The 22165-nt window shown below is 43.8% G+C and overlaps 1 protein-coding gene across 1 annotated transcript in view; it reads left to right on the top strand.

Moving 5' to 3' along the window:
* The window catches only part of necab1 (N-terminal EF-hand calcium binding protein 1), a 44973-nt gene that overhangs the window by 6110 nt on the left and 16698 nt on the right, over positions 1–22165 (top strand). The window contains exons 3-6 of the mRNA XM_087834926.1: positions 604–712; positions 10871–10896; positions 11106–11203; positions 18062–18198. Of these exons, the coding sequence (XP_087691052.1) occupies positions 604–712; positions 10871–10896; positions 11106–11203; positions 18062–18198 (370 nt within the window). The remainder of the gene's footprint in view (positions 1–603; positions 713–10870; positions 10897–11105; positions 11204–18061; positions 18199–22165) is intronic.

The following is a 22165-nucleotide window of genomic DNA, read 5'->3' on the forward strand; positions in this document are numbered from 1 at the left end:
ACAAAAACAGGAAGACACCACTGGAGCCAGAGCTGCGTGAAAAACGAGATGTCGTTGGTCTTTGTTTTCGCCGGAGGGCGTTCAGTTTGGAGCGCTCTGTTTTGAAATTGTGTTTATTTTCAGCTCATGAATATTTCACACTACTTTTATTCTGTTCATAATTGCAGAGCCTCAAATCATAAAAAATGACTGACTGTTTGATATAATGTTAGTCTAGTGGAACAAATGGTGATGACCTGCTTTATACATGGAGAGAGGGATAATAAAAATAAGATCAATGTACCTTTGCTGGTTTATTTTGTTATGTTATATTTACTCTTCGTTTGATGTGAAAGAGAATCTGATGTTTAAACTTGATGCCATGTTTTACTGGTATAATTTTTAACATCTAAAGACACCTCAGGTCAAACCAGCTCAAGACAAATATTCTTTATTAATGTCATCTTATCAGTTTTATAACAAAATGATCCACCAGTTTCACTTTTACATTTTTTTGGACAGATTTTCTTATAGTCTGATGTCTTGCAAACACAAACCAAATCCACGATGTTTTAAAGTGTTGAGAAAGAAGCCATCCTGAGAAGATTTGTTCTTTACCCCCAGATGATGGAAAGCTGTCCTTTGATGAATTCAAATCCTACTTCTCTGACGGAGTCCTGACAGCTGAGGAACTGAAGGAGCTCTTTCACACGATCGATACCCATAACACAGAGTAAGACTCGCTTTACCTTCTTATCAGTTTATTCCATTCAGATGAGGAGAGGTAAGGGGCGAGAGTAATCGGTTTCAAAATTCTTAACGATATTGTTGTGTTTTCCTTTTTAATAACATTCATCTTTTTAAAAGTAAGAAGAGATTTACTTGCTCAAATTATTTTGTGAACTAACTAAAATAATACAACAATATAAATGAAATGGCTGGTAAAATTTGTTATTGGAGCTTTCCCACTGAGGCTTTGAGAGGTCATTTTGAATTTAGTCTACTGCTTTCAAAAAGAATTTTTTTATTGTAATACCTTAGCAGATTTTTGTTTCACCCTGAGAGACTGCCACAAGTAGAGAAATAAAGTGAGCTTCTGCATGCTTTTCTTGTACACCATGTCAGTGTGTACCAGTGTATGAATGCGAGAGTGAATGAATAGTGGAATTGTAAAGCGCTTTGAGGGTCTCGAAAAGCGCTATATAAATGCAATCCATTATTATTATTATTATTATTACTCTCAAATATCAGGCTAGTGTCTAACATGGTTTCCAAATACTTGTGTATTATAAGTCACCTTTCAATCAGGGAAACCATTAATGCATCACAATGAGGCCTAAATCATTGTTAGTGATGATCCCAATGTCCTCCCTCACTACACCTGTGAACCTTCTCTGTGGTCTTCCTCTTTTCCTCCTGACCTGCAGCTTTGTTCTGCAAGACTCAGCTGGAGGTGGAAGCACAACGTGTGCAAATACAGATCATCTACTTTTGAAAATCAGGCACTGATGTGCAATGTTCCCTTTATATTCACAATGTCCCAAACACCTAACGGTGAGAGGAAGCCAAAGACACACTGACACTTTACTGTCGACCGATTTGCACTGATTTTTCTGCTTTTTAGTTCACACCAATTCTTTTAAATCACACACATGAGAAACCACATTACTTATGCTCCCTGCAGACATTATAATGTGAACCAGCTCCTGCATCAGTCCTAATCAGGATACAGATAATACTTATACAGTCACTCCTCTGTGATTACACTGAAGGCATTTGTGAGCAAATGACCCGCTGAGCCACAAGATATTTAGAAATAGCTGCTAGTTTCAGTTATATAATAGCAGTGCAGCACTGAAGCACTGTTTCTGTCTGAGAGGCATTTAGCAGGTGAACAAACCTTTTAGTGCCATTTTGACAAAGCTTAGATTAGTATGTAAGTCTATTTCTAATCTCTGTCTTCCAGCTATATAACACTGGCATCCTTAACCCTAAAGTCCCCGATCAAAGTTTTATATAAAGGAAACAAGTAGAACTAAATATATGTGTGTTATTGTAGAGTGATGTAGAACATGGTTAGGTTAGTAAAAGCATCTGTTATTGATCTAATGTTTAGATAGTCATAACAGAAGAGAAATAAAAGTGTAAAGCCATGCTAGCTTCTGTGCCACGCTTCAATTAGCATGTGCACAAACAAGGTAACAAGTGCTGTCATAAATATACACAGTATAATATAGAGTAACTGTATCATCTATCAACGTGTACAACCAGTATATAATCACACATTATTATTTGGTTTACCCTTCATTACCTGCCAAAGAAATGGAGAATTTATGGTTAGCGTTTACGTTTGCGTTAGCGGTTTCACACAGAGCGCCACTTTTAGCACTTTAGCCACTGACTCTGTTGTGCACTGAATCAACACTGCTGGACATTTGGTTTTATGAAACTAAACTGCAGGTATTCACAACAGAAGAAGTGATGATAGTGATTTATTTCAATAGAAATACATTTTCTAATAGAGATGTCAAAGACTCGAGAGCACTCAGTATTTTTTGTGATGAATTACCACTTTGAATAAACCACCTCACCTGGCCCTCAGTTTGACGTTAGACATTGAAAAATAATGATGATTATGTGTACTAATAAAGATCTGCAGTCTGAATCAGGTTGAAAATAGTTCTTCAAAAAGTGCTTCACAAGGAGAAACTTCATTCTGTGAAAGCTATTAGTTAAGTTTTCTTTGGTGTCCCTCACATTAATCAGATGCAGGTTCTGCATCAGTGGTCTAAAAACACTAGAAAGTGTCACGGTTCTGGGTCAGTTTCGACCCAGTGTTTTGAAGTTTTGGATTGTTAGTTTATTTTTGGACAATTGTCATGGTTTTGGGCACTATGAGGTTTATTATTATTATTAGAATTCTGTTTCTGTTTATTCATGTTAAGGATTTGTTCTCGGTTGTATCTCACGTTTAGTTTAGTTCAGGTTCCATGTGTCATTCTCCGTCTGTCTCTCAGTGTCAGGTCTGCGTCTTCCTGTAGTGTTCTCATTTCCTGTTTTATTGTGAAGGTTTGAGTCTCATGTGAGTGTGTTCAGTTTTCCCTCTGTCTCGTCTTGTTGATTATTTCCAGCTGTGTCCACCACCTGTGTGTAATTCCCGTGTTTCTCTGTGTGTATTTAAGTCGTGTGCTCTGTCATTGTAGTTGCTGGTCCGTCTGCGTTCCCACCCTGCTTCATCTGTGTGTTTCCCTGCTGTCAATCCGTTTCTGCTCGCTCTCGTTCATGTTCAGGTTCGTGTTCTGTATTCAGTTTGTTCCCAGTATAGTTTAGTCTTTGTTCGGTTCGCCTTTTGTCCATTTTTTAGTTTGTGTTTAATAAACCACCATCACACCTTTACAAGTGCCTGCATTTGGATCCTCCTTTATTTTCCACACGGCTCATCTCACTCGCCGTGACAGTACGGACCAGCCAGATATGGATCCAGCGGCATTCACCCCACCCACGGAGCTTCGACAGCTCATAACGGACTCAGTGTCACGATTAATCAACCTGTGGCTTGAGCATGAGGGAGAAGCATTTCTCTACGTTCTGGAAGTCAGGCTACAACAGCTGATTACAGATTATCCCTGGCTATTGAACTCACTGCACCCGCTCGCGCAAAACTTCATTCTCCACGAACTACACCTCCACCCTCCCGCCGCTACTGCTCGCCCGCTCGCTTCAACGGAGGTCGTGCCATCCGTACCGCCGGATGAGGAGTTACCCGGCCCATCGGAGCCGTCTCCACGGAGGAAGCGACGTTCGCGCCGCCGGCGCGGCACCCCACAGCCGGAGTTCAGAATGTCAGAGCAGCCGGCTGTGGTGAGTGAAAGGGACATTTTTGTTGACTCTGTTGCTTCTGTGACTGTTTATTCTGGGGCTATTTTTTGTGCGTCGACTGAGGATAACATTGATTTCTCATCCATGGCCATAGCATCTGAGACTGCCTGTTCTGAACCCTCGTTCCATGTTTATGACCGTGTCCGCTCCATTGTCCCATCCTCACTTCCATCCCAGTCAAATGCCAGGCCTGTAACACTGCCCTCAGTTCAGTCAGCAGGCCCGCTGCCCTCAGTTCAGTCAGCAGGCCCGCTGCCCTCAGTTCAGTCAGCAGGCCCGCTGCCCTCAGTTCAGTCAGCAGGCCCGCTGCCCTCAGTTCAGTCAGCAGGCCCGCTGCCCTCAGTTCAGTCAGCAGGCCCGCTGCCCTCAGTTCAGTCAGCAGGCCCGCTGCCCTCAGTTCAGTCAGCAGGCCCGCTGCCCTCAGTTCAGTCAGCAGGCCCGCTGCCCTCAGTTCAGTCAGCAGGCCCGCTGCCCTCAGTTCAGTCAGCAGGCCCGCTGCCCTCAGTTCAGTCAGCAGGCCCGCTGCCCTCAGTTCAGTCAGCAGGCCCGCTGCCCTCAGTTCAGTCAGCAGGCCCGCTGCCCTCAGTTCAGTCAGCAGGCGCGCTGCCCTCAGTTCAGTCAGCAGGCGCGCTGCCCTCAGTTCAGTCAGCAGGCGCGCTGCCCTCAGTTCAGTCAGCAGGCGCGCTGCCCTCAGTTCAGTCAGCAGGCGCGCTGCCCTCAGTTCAGTCAGCAGGCGCGCTGCCCTCAGTTCAGTCAGCCGCCGCGCTGCCCTCAGTTCAGTCAGCCGCCGCGCTGCCCTCAGTTCAGTCAGCCACTTCACCATCAATTACGTCTCTGCTACTTGTAGCTCAGTCGCCACTAGCTCAGCAGCCTACCCACTCATTCACTCAGTCATCATCCTCACAGCCTCATTTTAAGCAGGGAACACACTTCACCACAATATCTGCTGGTTCTCTTGAGCTGGCCATGTCAGAGACAGTTGCTCCCTCTAGGGCCTCCCCAGAGGCTGGGTGTCAGTCGCCAGCCAACTCTGGACCCCTAGAGGTCAAGACGCCAGCGCCAGCAGACTCACCGGAGAACTCACCAGCTCTATCACAGCTCTCAGTACCCCCTGAGAGTTCAAGCGAGTTCATCCGTCCGCCTCCGTCCTCTGCTGAGTGTTTTGGGGAACACTTTCAGCCCTCTGAGGACGGCATCCCACTGTTGCTGCCTGAGTCTAGCCACTGTGCTGCTCAGTCCCAGCCAGTGGCCACACTGGCAGAGGTCTCCGTACCTGCTGCTTCAGCGTCTGTTTCCACTGGAGGGCCAGAGGAGCCCGTCCGGTCTCACGCCATGTTAGCTGGGGGTTCAGGTGAACCCAGCCAGCGTCCTGCCTCATCGGCTGGAGGGCCTGAGGAGCCCATCCTGCCTCAAGTGTCGTCAGCTGGGGGTTCGGGAGAACCCAGCCAGCCTCAAGTGTCGTCAGCTGGGGGTTCGGGAGAACCCAGCCAGCCTCAAGTGTCGTCAGCTGGGGGTTCGGGAGAACCCAGCCAGCCTCAAGTGTCGTCTGCTGGGGGGCCCGAGTCGCCCGTCCAGCCTCAGGTGTCGTCTGCTGGGGGGCCCGAGTCGCCCGTCCAGCCTCAGGTGTCGTCTGCTGGGGGGCCCGAGTCGCCCGTCCAGCCTCAGGTGTCGTCTGCTGGAGGGCCCGAGTCGCCCGTCCAGCCTCAGGTGTCGTCTGCTGGAGGGCCCGAGTCGCCCGTCCAGCCTCAGGTGTCGTCTGCTGGAGGGCCCGAGTCGCCCGTCCAGCCTCAGGTGTCGTCTGCTGGAGGGCCCGAGTCGCCCGTCCAGCCTCAGGTGTCGTCTGCTGGGGGGCCCGAGTCGCCCGTCCAGCCTCAGGTGTCGTCTGCTGGAGGGCCCGAGTCGCCCGTCCAGCCTCAGGTGTCGTCTGCTGGAGGGCCCGAGTCGCCCGTCCAGCCTCAGGTGTCGTCTGCTGGAGGGCCCGAGTCGCCCGTCCAGCCTCAGGTGTCGTCTGCTGGAGGGCCCGAGTCGCCCGTCCAGCCTCAGGTGTCGTCTGCTGGAGGGCCCGAGTCGCCCGTCCAGCCTCAGGTGTCGTCTGCTGGAGGGCCCGAGTCGCCCGTCCAGCCTCAGGTGTCGTCTGCTGGAGGGCCCGAGTCGCCCGTCCAGCCTCAGGTGTCGTCTGCTGGTGGGTCTGAGGAGCCCACCCAGCACCACGCCTCATCTGCTGGGGGTCCTGGAGGACCCAGCAAGCATATCCTCACGTCTGCTGACGTTCCGGGGAAGTTTGTTCAGCCACCACCTGCTGAATCATCCCCTGTGTCTCCTACACCGTTGCCTGCATCCACATCACCTCCCGCAGCCGTCCCGCTGCCGTCAGGTTCCGCAGCCGTCCCGCTGCCGTCAGGTTCCGCAGCCGTCCCGCTGCCGTCAGGTTCCGCAGCCGTCCCGCTGCCGTCAGGTTCCGCAGCCGTCCCGCTGCCGTCAGGTTCCGCAGCCGTCCCGCTGCCGTCTTCATCCGCGCCTGGTCCAGCCTCTGTGCCTTCATCCGCGCCTGGTCCAGCCTCTGTGCCTTCATCCGCGCCTGGTCCAGCCTCTGTGCCTTCATCCGCGCCTGGTCCAGCCTCTGTGCCTTCATCCGCGCCTGGTCCAGCCTCTGTGCCTTCATCCGCGCCTGGTCCAGCCTCTGTGCCTTCATCCGCGTCTGGTCCAGCCTCTGTGCCTTCATCCGCGTCTGGTCCAGCCTCTGTGCCTTCATCCGCGTCTGGTCCAGCCTCTGTGCCTTCATCCGCGTCTGGTCCAGCCTCTGTGCCTTCATCCGCGTCTGGTCCAGCCTCTGTGCCTTCATCCGCGTCTGGTCCAGCCTCTGTGCCTTCATCCGCGTCTGGTCCAGCCTCTGTGCCTTCATCCGCGTCTGGTCCAGCCTCTGTGCCTTCATCCGCGTCTGGTCCAGCCTCTGTGCCTTCATCCGCGTCTGGTCCAGCCTCTGTGCCTTCATCCGCGTCTGGTCCAGCCTCTGTGCCTTCATCCGCGTCTGGTCCAGCCTCTGTGCCTTCATCCGCGTCTGGTCCAGCCTCTGTGCCTTCATCCGCGTCTGGTCCAGCCTCTGTGCCTTCATCCGCGTCTGGTCCAGCCTCTGTGCCTTCATCCGCGTCTGGTCCAGCCTCTGTGCCTTCATCCGCGTCTGGTCCAGCCGCGGCTTCGCCTTCGTCTGGTCCTGCGGTTGCAACGCCGCCGTCAGAGCCCGCTCGGCCTGTTCTGCCTCGCCTCTGGCGGCCATTTTCCAGGCCTCTGAGTTGGCATCATGGCCATTGTGGACGGCCTCCGGAAAGGGTTCGTTGCCGCCGCTGGCCTCGCGGCCGTCCTCCGGACCTGCTCTGTGGCCGCCGTTGCCATGTGCACGGTCGGCCTCCGGACCTGCTCTGTGGCCGCCGTTGCCGTGTGCACGGTCGGCCCCCGGAACTGTTTGCTCGTCGCCGCCGTTGCCGTGTGCACAGTCGGCCCCCTGAACTGTTTTGGCTCTTGTGTTGTCGACCCCCAGACTTTCCCGTGGACTCATGAATGGTCTTGTTTTGTGTTGGCCTGGTTTTTTTTTTGGTTTGCTCTGGACTGTTGTGCTCCTTGTTTTTTGTTTCGGACCCTCCTTCCTGGACCCCCTCCGCCCGCCCTGGTCTGGTGCTCTGTTTTATTGTCCTGTTTTCTGTTTGGGGCTGTCGGGAGCCAGCCCTTGGAGGGGGGGTACTGTCACGGTTCTGGGTCAGTTTCGACCCAGTGTTTTGAAGTTTTGGATTGTTAGTTTATTTTTGGACAATTGTCATGGTTTTGGGCACTATGAGGTTTATTATTATTATTATTAGAATTCTGTTTCTGTTTATTCATGTTAAGGATTTGTTCTCGGTTGTATCTCACGTTTAGTTTAGTTCAGGTTCCATGTGTCATTCTCCGTCTGTCTCTCAGTGTCAGGTCTGCGTCTTCCTGTAGTGTTCTCATTTCCTGTTTTATTGTGAAGGTTTGAGTCTCATGTGAGTGTGTTCAGTTTTCCCTCTGTCTCGTCTTGTTGATTATTTCCAGCTGTGTCCACCACCTGTGTGTAATTCCCGTGTTTCTCTGTGTGTATTTAAGTCGTGTGCTCTGTCATTGTAGTTGCTGGTCCGTCTGCGTTCCCACCCTGCTTCATCTGTGTGTTTCCCTGCTGTCAATCCGTTTCTGCTCGCTCTCGTTCATGTTCAGGTTCGTGTTCTGTATTCAGTTTGTTCCCAGTATAGTTTAGTCTTTGTTCGGTTCGCCTTTTGTCCATTTTTTAGTTTGTGTTTAATAAACCACCATCACACCTTTACAAGTGCCTGCATTTGGATCCTCCTTTATTTTCCACACGGCTCATCTCACTCGCCGTGACAGTAAGAGACTTTTGTAAGCTTTAAAGCAAGCAGCTGTTGAGCATTCAGCCAGCTGTTATAAACAAAGAGCTGGCTTAAAACTACACAATGTAAAGGAACTTGTTCTGTATGTTGTGGGGCTTGTAGTTTACACACTGGGCCCTAGTGCCTGTTGATAGAGTAATAGTCACAGGATGGTTGTTGTTGTCTATGTCACCCGAAGCAAACAGTGTTAATTCTATTTACACTGCTTAATGAGTACACTTATCAGGAAGCTTATTAAAATATCTCTGTTCACTCCACACAGTGTGACAATCATGTTACATACTTCATTGGTGTAATTAAACAACCAGAAAATTAAACGCTCTGACTCAAGTGGTTTGATACAGGTTGATTCTCTCTCTAAATAAATAGCTGCTGCAGCTCATCACATCATCACAACAATTATAAGAATGCAGGATTTGCACTCGGCGTTACATCACACAACGATCACCTTGGAAAATTTACATTTAAATCAATATGTTAAACAGTTTCAATGTTTTGGTGTCCAAACTCACATAAACTGCAAGTGGACAAAAGAAAAAATAAGCTCTGGGGAGGCCACAGCGATCAGTAAGTCTGGTCTCCTCACCTAACCAGTTATAGAGCCTTTTGAAGGGTTGTGCATCCACTCACAGAGCTAAAGTTAAACTTACTAACAACTGAATTTCATTTTTTTCAGAAAAGTTTTTTGCAGACTGAGCACAGAGGCATCAAAACTGAAGTTTAATTGATTTTTATAAACATTTCTAAAAGGATAAAATCAGAATATAGTTACTAACTAAATTTATTATATACACACAACCAACCACATGACAGCAACTTTTTAGGCATGTTGATAAAAAACATGAAAGCATTGTATCAGCCTTGTATCAGCAGTTCAAGCAGAAGGTAGTGGTTTAATGTTGTTAGGGATGTTTTCTTGGTACATTTCAGCCTCCTAAGCACCAGCTGAGCATCATTTAACCACCACAGCCTACCTGATTATTGTTGCTGACCATGTTCATCCCTTTATACCCAAAGTGTATGCATCTTCTGATCTGCAGCAACAGCAAGGTGTAATTAGTTAAGAGGTCATTAGTGCCTAAGTCCTCATCGTATACTTTTACATGGCCTCAACAAGATAAGCCAATGATAGGGGTGACTTAACAAAAAGAAAAGAAATTATTTGGCCATTTGAAAAGTAAGAAGAAATTATCTGGCTTTGTCACCACTTGCTCCTACAGCCATCACCATCTAAACGTCTGTCTACTTCCTTAATATTTTAAAGTGATAATAATTATTTCACAAACACATTTTTACACCAGATCTCTTCCTGACTCAGTATTAAAGAGGATTTGTGACTATAGCTGGAATTGACCAAACAACCTTTCACTGAGTCAAGTGAATGTGTAAAACAGTACACAATCGAACTACTTCAGAAACAAGCAGATGACGTGAGTGTGTATGTGTAGATTTGATGTGATATTTGTAATGAGAATAGAGACCTAAAATGTCCCTTTATTCCTAAGCAGAGCTCAGCAGAACTCAATTAATGATATTTAGTTTTATTATTGGATATGTATTCAAGAAAATATCAACAACAAAAAAAGAAAAAATGCATACTGTTGACATGCAGTGGAGTCCAGTTTCCTAATATCTTTACCAGACTCCGTGTTAATGTGTGCCTCCACCTGTGAAATGAACACAGGAGGAGGCAGATGACAAAGTTGTAAGGAAGTCAATTGGAAGTCTCTGGTTGAATCCTATATTGATTAAAGAACGAGTCTCCAGGTTGTAAGGTCTCCCTGACAGGCTGTTAAACCTGCTCAGGTCCACGTCGAACACTGACATTATTCAATACAGTGGATTTAAACAGGCATACACAGCATGCTGCATGTATGGATGGCAAATTATTGATATGGAATTAACTGTATTTACAGTATTTCAAGGCTGTTTTATTTATTTATAAAGGTAACGAATCTTCAGAGCAATGGTAATGTACCTTCAGTGTCAGAGCAACCAGGCTGCAAGCAAAACAGGAGAGAGGCTAATGGTCCGTTACTTAGTTGTCTGACTTCTGGTTCCTCTCTCCGTTTTCTCCTCTTTGGATCATTGATTGCAGCACTCTTGTCTTGCAAACAGCAGCCACGGCTTGCATGAAATGCGGTTTAAACAAGTGAAATCCCCTGGTATCAATGACTAGAACAAGAAATAAGATGTGTTTTTTGTGTCATCTGAAGATAGTTGTAGTGCTGATACAGTGCCTAATATTCTCTTCACTTCGTCACCTCTCCTTTGTTCCACTTCTTTTCTCTTTTGGGCTCTCTCTTTCAGGAACAAAAATACTCAGACCACCCAGAAAAGCATCCATGCATGAACATTTATTAGAAACATTTCTGAAACTCCCCATTTGGCCAATTTGTCTCTCACTCATGCCTCTGGAGGCCAAAACACCAAAATTATTCTGTTACTCATCGCATATTTTACTCAGTTCTATCTGTCATCACATTGATTCATCAAAGCGAAGACTGTGTCAAAGAGATCTTTGCAGGAAAAAGGTACCTCTGTCCCTGGAGATGTCTGTTTTTAATTTAAATACCTGTCATTTTCTTCTTTTACAGCAACTTGGACACGGATGAACTCTGTGGTAAGTTGAGTCTTTTAAATACAGACAGAAAAGTAAAGATAGGAAAGTAAGATGTTAGACATGGTCACATGCTCCCAGACCAAACCCCTAAGGCAGTGCGAGTGAGGTGTCACACCAGTGCTTCTTCAACAAAACACCTACAGCCCTGTCCCAGTTGTCTGACTCACAAAATGTTTTTTGGTTTGGTTTTTCCTATTATCTTTACGAAGAGTACTTCTCCCAGCACCTCGGTGAATACGAGAACGTTCTTGCTGCCTTAGAAGACCTGAACATGTCCATCCTGAAGGCGATGGACAAAACAAAGAAGGTAAGATGCTATAAATGAATGTAATCGGGGGGAACATACACAGGAACACTAGATTCGAATAGTAATGATGTTTCCTGTGTTAATATTCACATCTCTTCTGGACATTGATGTTTTTGAAATTCTCTTGAAAGCGTGTTTTTCTTTTTCACAATGATTTCTGCATTTCAGATTTTATGCAAATTCCAGTTCTTATTAAAACAAAATGAGTTAAGACATTACACTGTTTTTTGGGTTCTTTCAATCAGGGAGGTCGTCTTGAAGCTACTGACAGATATTTTAAATGCACCTTTATTATTAGAAACGTAGCATTAAAAAGTAAGAAAATTTGTGTTTGTCAACGGTTTCTTTGGTGTAACAATCTTGCCAAGTATGCGTGTGTGTGGGTGTGTGTGTCTGTATAGTCATCAGCAATTTTATTACACGTGTTCAACTCAATATCTAATCAGCCAATCACATGGGTGGCGTCACGGCTGACGAGGCGGGCTGTGTGGAGGTAAAGTGAGGACCCCAGTGCAGTCAGAGGTTGGTATGAGGAGTGAGTTTATTTAAATGGAGACGGCGAGGACAGGAACTAAGAAATAATTAAACAGGGAAAACCTAAACACATGGAGCTGAATCTAAAACTCACAGGATAACATGCAGAGAAACACAGGGAGACATCACCAACAAACCAGCAACCAGCAGGAGAAAACACAAGGCTTATATATTCACAGGGACAATCAGGAAACAGGAAACAGGAGGGAAACACAGCTGGGAGAAATCAGAACCAATGAGACAAGGAAGCAAAGCAGAATACACTTACATGAGACACAGACCTTCAAAGTAAAACAGGAAGTACACAGAAATAGCCTGGAGGGAGAAAGAACATGGAGGAGCACATGACGGGATGAGGAAACACAGAACACAAGGAGTGGGAACAAAGCTCAATACTCACATCACTATATCCACTTAGGCTACGTTCACACTGCAGGTCTTAATGCTCAATTCCATTTGTTTTGATCAAATCCGATTTTTTTGTCTGCTTGTTCACACTACAAATAAAATGTGACAGCAAACGTGCTCTAGTGTGAACGCTCAAACCCGCCCGCATGCGCAAAAGAAGACGTCACACACAACGCGCTGTTTAGACCCAGACCAAACAGTATTGTTTGACTGATGGCCGTTAATATAAAGACTCGTTTCGGACTTTACGTTTCCCAATTTCGCTTTAAGTTATAAAGTTATTTTGTTATTTACATATGGCCTAATAATGATCCTTATTGCTGTTTTAGAGAGGAGCGGTGCTTCAAAGGATAGTTGGAAATGTCTGTCAGAATCTGCAGATTATACAGTACAAATAAAATGTTCACATTTCTCCAACGTTGTTTTCCCAACAGTTTCACTGGATGGCCAGGAAGCGTTCGCGATGTCTTCTCCGGCGCTGATAATTGGCGTCTGTCTTGTGTCAGTGACGTAAAAGACGGATTTGCTGCGACATGAACATTCAAACAGCAGTCGCTTTCTAAAACATCAGATATGTATCAGATTCAGTACCACATATGAAAGTGACCCAGATCGGATTTGAAACTATCGGATTTGTGCTGTTCACACCGTCATACCATGATCGGATATGGGTCGCATAGGATCAAAAAAGTCGGATTTGATGCACCTGCAGTGTGAACGTAGGCGTAGACACACAGAGGGAGACACAGGGGTCCGCTACACAGAGGGAAAATTACTAAATAAGGTATACAAGGAACATTACCCTATAGAATAACTAAAGACTGACACTGAGGACTTAATACATAATTCAAAATGACAAAAACACAGGAAATTCAAAACACCGGGTCGAAAAAACCAAGGACCGTGACAAGTGGCTGTAGCCCAGGAATTAGAGCAGGTCGTCTACTGATTGGCAGGTTAGATTGGAGGGTTAGTGGTTCAATCACAGTCTGCATGCCAAGTATCCTTGAGCAAGATACTAACCCGATGCATCCATTAGAATATCAATGTGTGTGAACGTTAGCTTGGAAACACTGAAAATCATAGAAGAAAGTGTGTGAATGGGTGAGTGTGGCACTGAGTGCTCTGGGAAAGGAGGAAAGTGCTATATAAGAATCAGTCAGTCCAACTCAGTGCGCTTAGGCATGCAGACATGGTGGTAACAACAAAAATTTGATATAATAAATTAGAACTATTTATACCTGCATGTTAAAATAGAGCTTTATCTTGGCAAATGGCTATAAGCTGCATTCATAGTACTGGCAAAGGCCACTAATTTTTAATTTTATTTTACAATAAAATAAATGTATCTAATGATAATTTCCTTTATACGTTTTTGTTTGCTAAATATCAGACATCACAATCATATGTGTGTGGTTTTTTTCACAGTGAGTGGGTTAAGACTCAGTGGATGTGACATTTGAGATAAGTTGTGTCAATTGGAGTAACACAGGAAACTTTTGATTCAATTTAGAAGATGTACAGACAATAGGCATGTTTGATTTTCCCAGAATGTGTCCAAAGCTACATGCTGAAAATCAGCATGCTCCTGGGAGGACACCCAGCTGGCGTTCTCAGATCTCCCATTAGTCACATTTCCATTACAGAGCCAAAAAGGACAAGCCACAGCTCATGCATGCTACTAATGAACCCCCCAGAACAAAACATGTTATGATTCTTTTTGGACTTGCAGCCAGCACAGATGACAAATTGAATGGATTGTGGCTGCGTTACCAAACAAATATGGCTTTTGATCTTTATGTATTACGTCCTCTTGATCTTACTGTCTGAAGCAGAGTGCCCTTTGCATTATCAGAGACGAGAGGAAGGAAGATGAGAGTGGCATGAGACATAAAGTCAAAAAGACAGGAATGATCAGACACGAAGAAAAATGGCAGGGTGAAAGGAGAAATGACAAAGAGAAATGGGAAAAGGATGTGAGCAGAAGGAAGAGAGGTGGCTTATTAGATCTGGAGGGAGAGCTTCTATTTCTTTGTCGCACTCTCTCATCTTCTTTGTAGTATCTCAGCTGGCGCACACAACACATGCTGTGAAGCTCAAATCGCCCCTCAGATCTTCAGTGAAGCAGACACATCTCATCGTGGCCATTGTGTGGGAGTCAAACCATTAATTTGTCAGTTGTCTTTTTTTTACTGGCACAGAAAGAGGTAACAAATGATGACATCCAACTTATACATGTAAAAGCTGTAGTGACAAAGATAAATGATGGCCAATCTCAGATAAGGCTTTGGTTTATAGAGTGTGTTGGGGAAAAAACAGCAGTAAAGGTAGATTTTATAGAAAAAAAATGGATCAAAACAGATTTATTAAGAAAATATGAGGTGCAAAAAAGTAGTAGAAGCTCATAAGACAAAAAGGTGTTGTGGAAAAAAGGTTAGACATGAAGGAGCGTAGCTGTGAAGTACACCTGCTTGAAATTTCACCATTTCTGCAGAGAAGAAATACACATAGCTCTGCAACCCCTTTTGCAATCATTCAAGGGTCTCAACACGTTTAAGCTGAGGTGTGAAAATCAAATCGCACCTCAAATCATTTTTCTGTTCTCCAAGAGGATAACTGGGAGCCGGAAATGAGACATCGGCGGGGCGGTGGCGGAGGGGAGAATCAGGCAGTGTGTTTGCTAAGGATTTATCATTTTCTACTGATGCTATTCACCTTGCAAATCTCTCAGAAAATCTCTAGTGCTCCCCCTAGCAAACACTCACACTGGATATTTGAGCCTAAATGAAGACAAATTATTCTGCACAAATTGGACAGACTGTGCAATAACTTCCAAATTAAATTCCAACACTGAACTGTGAAAGACACACAGGTTTTCACCACGATGAAGTCTTTCTGCTTGCGCTTTTTATAAGATTTCTTTGACCTTAGAAATGAGTCACAGAAAAAAAAAAACAATCCCCGTGTTTCTCTGATTGTCTCTGGGTATTGGCTGAGCAAGAAGGAGAACAGATGCTCCTTTAGTCACAAGAATAAAGCTCAATCGTCTCTGTTGGGCTGAGTATGTATTTCAGTGGGTAGTCTCTGGCTGGGGATGTACGTGAGGGGGCTGCAAGGTGTTTTTTTTTTAAATATATATTTTAATTTTGCACTGGAATACAATAAGTGTGTGCACACAAGCTAATTTATTTGTGTCCATGCCTCATGTCTTTATGTACACGTGCGGGGTGCTGGAAGAAGCATTGAAGATAGAGCCAAATCTATGTGATCATAGTCAGTCCGTCTTTTATTTTATACAAATACTGATGCCAAACCTGTAATCTAAAGTTTTAATTAATAAAAAATAATATGCAGTGCTGCTGCCTGGTAAAATGTAGCAGTGCTGTTTGCTGTTTGGTAAGTTTAAAATTAGTGGAAATTTACACACTCCCCAGAAACAGATTAAAACATGCAAACTGAGTTTTACTTAGCATAGTTGTTGTGCTCAATCAGCTTGCTTTTGATGTTATTTAATTATAATTGTTAATCAGGATTTTTATAATTACTAAGGGTAAAAACAACTGATGCTGAAGCTGAGGTATGATTGCAGGGCTGGGATTGCATTTATTCAGTGCGGACTTAAATGCTATGATTTTAGCAGCAGTTCTGGGTCAGAGAATGAGGTAGAAAATTATATAAAACTACACGGTTTTGCCTTCAACAAAGCTCTCCTTTGACCTTTTGTACAACTGAAAATAAAAGATCAAAGAAGAGGCAAAAAAAAGAAACATGAAGCTGTTTAAAATGGTTCTACATTGTTGAGACGGACACACACACACGCTAACACACACTTGCACAAAGGTGGAGATCACAGGAGACTGACCTTTACCGGTTTTGTCGTGACTCACTCTGGCTGAGCGAGCGCGCAGGCATATGTGTGCAGGTGTGTGCAGGTGTGTACGTGTGTACATGTGTGTACATGTGTGCGTGTTTGCCAGGGGATCAAACAATATCTGTGCATGAGAGATAATGAGACTTTTAAAAAAAAAGTAATACTGCAAACACTGCAGAGATTTTGTGTTATCTGTACTCCTAATCTAGTCTGCTTACATATGGTTTTGTGTATGTATTGTTAAAAGGACTGATGGGGGAAGAGTCTTAATGATCTGAATGCTAGAGGAGCTGCTAAGAGTTTATCTCTCTCCCAGTAGGCACCCACTCAACAAACTGTAATTAGTGAGTGTGTCTGCGCACACATGTACACAACATATAAACAAATCCAGCTTTTAAAATTCAGCCATTTTCATCATACTACTGAAAAACGCAGCAGTTACCCAAATAAAGAAACACTATCTTTTGTTTTGCTTCGATGCATGCATTACGCACTCTCTAATCCAAGTTGCATTAGCGTTTGCTCATGGTGCTCAGAACTGTAGGAGCAGGTCTGCCATCCAAACAAACTGCTGTGCTGACCATCCCTCACTCTCCTTTGATTAGATTCAAAACAGCACTTAGCCCTGCTGTGCTGTTCCACGCATAACAAATGACATCTCTCCAAAACCTCATTGAGTCTAATTTTCCAACCTGCCATGAAAAAATATCCAACTCTGACTCACAAAATAACAAGAAGCTGATTGTTCTCAACATAATAGAAATGTAAACATGTTATTTCCCATAAATAACTGCAGGCAAACACCTGTTACACCAATCCGAAGAAAGGATGCATCATTAAGAGGTGGTGATTGATGCTGTTTGTTTACAGCTATAAAGCCGCAAAAATAACACATTTAATTCTTTAAAGTCATACTTCTCAATACTGCATGTGTATGTTTATAGTATCACGACTATGCACATGGTATCACATGACTTCATCTAAGGATTAAAATCTTTATATTTAGAACACAAATATATTAGTTTCTCCAGTTATTTTTGAACCTCTGAAAATGAAGTCTAGTGTATAAAACTGGTAATTCGTTTTTTGCAAAACCTCTTGAATTAAAGCACACAATCAGAATGTCAGTGTACAAAGGCAAAACAACAACAAAAAAGAGTTTTTGTCCAACAAATGATGGATCTAACTGTATATCAGTGTTGACACACACATACCAGCAGTTCAGTTCCTATTAAATCACCTCCTGTCATTTTCTGTGCCGTCACCTCCTGTTTAGATTTTTTGCTTCTTTGTGAACACGGATCCTGGATCCAAAGAGCCAAAAAAAGATTTATTCAAATAAAAATGACTGATCTCAGATAGAAACAAATATCTGAACTACCCACATTTGCAGCTTTTTCATCTGAGTCAAGTTGGGTTTACCTTACAGTATATCATCCACCTGCATTTACAGTTACCACATCAAGGCATTTGCCCATGCCATAAGTGAACTAGAGGTGCTGAACTCAAGTGTATCTGTAAACTGGGGGCACCTGTCAACAACATTAATAAAATATTAGCTGAACACTTTTGTTCATGGACAGAATTCTCCATTTAAATCATGACATAAACAAAGAATGAGTTGTAACGTTGTTAAATGTTAAGTGGGAGAACTCACTTTTCACTTTGTAGAACATTCTGTCGTTAAACTCGACTCAGGTTAAGCTCTCCATCCTACATTTAACTCGACGTCGACTGACACATTGCTGACATCAGTCTAGTGTGGTGGATCAAACACAGCTAACAGGGATTCTTTTATTAAATAAGTTAATAAGAAGACCAAAGGTTTCCATCTGCTTCTTTCTTCTCCTCTCTTTCCAGCAGCACTGTTGTGTAATCTTTTCTAAATGAATGATCTCGTGGGCATCTTTTAATTAGCAGAGGAGGTCTGGGCGTCGAGTGACTCCCGGCTGGCATGTGAAACGTGTCACAGCTCTCCTCGTTCGGCCCTCCTTCACCGTGCCTCCTACTCTAACTTGTCCTCCTCTAATCACCTTGATTGACAGGATTATCAGGAGTCCACCCACTTGGAGCAGTTTGTGACCCGCTTCTTGCTGAAGGAGACAACCAATCAGCTTCATTCACTTCAAAGCTCACTCGAGTGTGCCATGGAAACCACAGCTGAGCAGACTCGCCAGGAGAAGTAAGAACAAACCTCCCCTGGTCATTCACACACGCACACACACACACACAATTAATCTTTCAAACTTGGGCAGAATATATTGTACAATAGCACCAATAATTACAGCTTTCACTTTTTTTAAACCACACACACCAGTTTGCCTCCCACATTTTAGACTTCAGGATGCCAGCATAGGTTCTTCTTAAGTGTTTGTGAACTGCAATCCAGCAGTTATTTGTCCTAATTTATCTGATTAACCCGTCCTCCATGAAGGAATATCTGAGAGAAGTGAAGCACAGTGCTGGTATGAGCTAAAACATCTCTTGTAGTTCTCTTTTGCATTTTAGAATCTTTCAGCTCTTTCTCTTTCTTTTTGCACAGACAAGGTGCCAAATGTTGCGTTAACAAATGGTGCCAGATCAGTCAGTGCAGTGTAAAATACAATACAATATATATAAAAATATTTATAAATATTTCAGTTTGGTTCAGTTCAGTTAAATTCAATTCTATTTTATTTATATAGTTTTAACTATATAAATAAATAATAACTGCTTTTATTAACAGTCTATACAGCATTGTTTTTCAGAATCAGGGTTGTTGGATTTCTGCTGCTGTGTTGTCACAACTGTTGTGCAATGTGTAAAAATGGCAGTTTGTTTTTACTACTGCAAGCCTAGAAGACTAGAATGTTAAAAATATGACCTTATTATATCATGATCTTATTATTATAATTTCTATAAATGCGCTGACTGCTAATGAATACTCGCCTCTGAGCGTGAAAAGTGAAGGAGTGATGATTCAACCCGAGGCTCATGTTCTTAGTGGACTCTGTTTCCCGCATGTGCTCAAAGTATTTGATCAGTCTGGATCTGCGTTCAGGAATCAGACATGCCTCATTAGTGAGGATGAGTCACCAGCGTGCAACATATTATATATGGCGTGAGTGTGGATGTAGATGAGTGTCCCCTGCAGGTCATGTCTGTGTTCATTATAATCCTGGTGTGTTTAAAGCACAGGTAATGATGCACCTGTCACCGATCTCAGATCAACAATTGAGCAACAATTTGCTGCCATTTGCAACCAAACCTGCATTCAACAGATTCTGAAATTGAACTGTTACTAAATAATACATTTGTTTTGTTTTGTTTTTTTATTCCAGGCTGTCCTTGTTTTGTGTTTCCCTAATTGCTCTTCGGTCTCTGCGGAGGAAACATATGGCTGAAAACACTCCATTGCAAACTCTTGCTGTGTTTCTAATTAAGTGCTTATTGGATGCTGGATTTTGGTATTCCAAACACATTAATCGCAGTCCTTAAGTCCTTTTGTTTTTTTCTTGCCACCTTAATCTTTATGCAGCAAAGGTTGAAGTTCAGTGGAGAGCAGCTGGTATCTTTGACAAACATGTGACACTCCAGCACTGAGAGGCTTTGGAGTGCAGTACAGGAACAATGCTAATTATGTTTATGCCTTCTGCTGGAAATCATACAGAATTTTCCTTGACATTTGTGATCAAATTCAGGAAGAATGACACAAGTGATTCCAAAATCAAGTCAGTTGATTTTATTTATGCTCATTTTTGACCCTCAAGGCAGAAAACATGGACACCCAGGACAATAACTCAAAAGTGAGGCGATGTAGGGTTTTAAAGTTCATACCATGGATGCAGCTACTAAGAATCTCTGACGCAAAAAAGCAAAAAACCCAACACAGGACCTGAGAAATGCATCTGCAGATCCATCCACTGTTCACTGAAGCCTAATCAGAAACGATCTCAGTGGAAGGGTGGCTGACTAGAATATGCTTAAGGAACAAAACAAGGAGAAAAGGCTGAGGTATGCCAAATTAAACAGAAACTAAACAGAAAAACAGGAGCAACCAGTCTGATGGAGTGATGAATCTAAATTTGGAATTTTTCGTTCAAGTTATCATCAGCTTGTACAGAGGAGGCACAGCAGTGCACGTCTACAGCCATCTGTAAAGCATGATGGAGGCTCTGTCATTGTTCAGGGCTGCATTTCAGCTGGTGGTGGTGGTGCACAGAAGTGCAACCAGATTTTAAACAAAAATCCTACAGCATCTGGAAAAGATCATCTAAAGGCAGCAAGCATCCAAGGAAGAGCTTTGAATGTCCTTCAATAAGCCTGGATAACTATTCATGAGGACTACAAATTACTAGAAACCTCCCAAAGAGTTTATGCTGTGTTGGAAAATGAAGGTGGTCCAATACCCAATAGTGACTTTGAACTGATGAGAGGTTGAACATTTAAAAAAAAAACAACAACTTCAAAGTCCAGTCACTTTTCTTTCCAAGCTCCAATTATTGACTTCCAAGCTCATTAGAACTGCACAGTCTCTGCTTTTGCCTTATATGCTGCATTTCCACGTATGTTTGCACATGTTTCAAGAGCTCACTAAACCAGTTTTCCCATTTTTCATCTCAGAATTAAAAATAGGAAACAGTAGAGAAATGAGGGGTGGCTTCAGTCTACTTTTTTAGCCACATTATGTCTCTTATGTTTTCCCACGTTACATCTGCAGCTATCGAAATCGCAACCAAAGATCCAAATCCCCATCAAATCATTTTACTTCCAGTTATATTTTCGGGTTGATACAGTTTTGCTTTCCATAATATTTTGTTTCACACAATAATTATGTTGACATTTATTCTCATGGGCAGAAAATGATACCCTGGGATAAACGACCTTTAAATTAAGGAGACCTTCACAGACCGTCTTCCCTCTAAATGCATCGTTCTTTCATTCTCACGTCATTTCAAAGTGTGACTGTCGCTCGCTCCCCAAGCAGCTTCTCCTCTTCCTGCAGCCGTCTCACTGGAGAAATTGCCTTGTGCGTTTGAATTGCTCCGTCCTTCCAAACATTCGGAGATGTGGTTCTCTCTGGTGGTTTAAAATAGGTTTTTGTATTCAGTTGTAGGTATATGTGAATAGGCTATGATGGTATTACTCAGAACTGAGCTTGGGCCATAACAATGCCTCAAGAGCTTTATGTTTCCTGTTATCATTATCTTCTTCATCATCCTCTCTGGAAAAAGATGAGCATTGAGATCGCACTTTGCTCTCCAGCTTCGAAACCTCTTTTCCCTCCTCCCCAGTTGGCATAAAAACTGTAGGAGGAACATGTGGATGGGGAAGCTGTTGTGCTTTGATCTGTTAGATATCTCTGAAAGTTTTAGCAATTAAAGCAGCGATGTAGGTGAGATTATGACTCACTGGCAGATCAAAAGGGATCTGCCCCTCCCAATTTGTCCTCATCAAGTCTCAGTGGTATAGATGTATTAGACAACAGCTTGTGAATTAAAAACTGTGCTATGCCCCACCACTCTCTTCCCAACAAGAGCAGATCAAGCTGAAGAAAACCTGGTTGTTTCAAAAGTCATTACATTAAGACTGAAATGAGTGCACTCCTGAATACTGCACAGTTACAGTTGAAAAACAAAGTTTCGATCACACAGTCTTGAAAAACAAGTGTATCCCGTGTAAAATGTTTTCTGTGTGACTTTTTAAAAATCAATGTAAACGTTTAAACATGTTTGAAAGAACAGATTCAGTCTTCTTTTGAATTAAAGAAGAATAATTAATAAAATAGCTTAACAGGCTGGTGAAGAGGGCCAGATGTGTCCAGGCCAGCCCCGTAGACTCTATAAAGGAGGTAGGTGAGAGGAGGATGTTAGCCAAGCTCATATCCATTATGGGTAACACCTCTCACCCCTGCATGAGACTGGAGGCCCTGAGCAGCTCCTTCAGCAATAAGCTGTTACAGCCACCGTGTAGGATGGCGCTAAAATATACATGTATGTCTGTGTATATCACTCCCACTGTTTATTAATAAGTTGTCAGGGTTCCTGGGTCGGTGACCCAGTGCTTTCCGTTTTGTTCACGTTCAGTTTATTTCGTCACTTCCTGTTTGTTCCTGTCACCTCGTCTCGTGCCATTAGCCAGATTATGTTCAGCTGTGTACTCACCGGTCT

This window comes from Neolamprologus brichardi, chromosome 22 (genome assembly GCF_056152115.1).
Source record: "Neolamprologus brichardi isolate AB-2024 chromosome 22, ASM5615211v1, whole genome shotgun sequence".
NCBI lineage: Eukaryota > Metazoa > Chordata > Actinopteri > Cichliformes > Cichlidae > Neolamprologus > Neolamprologus brichardi.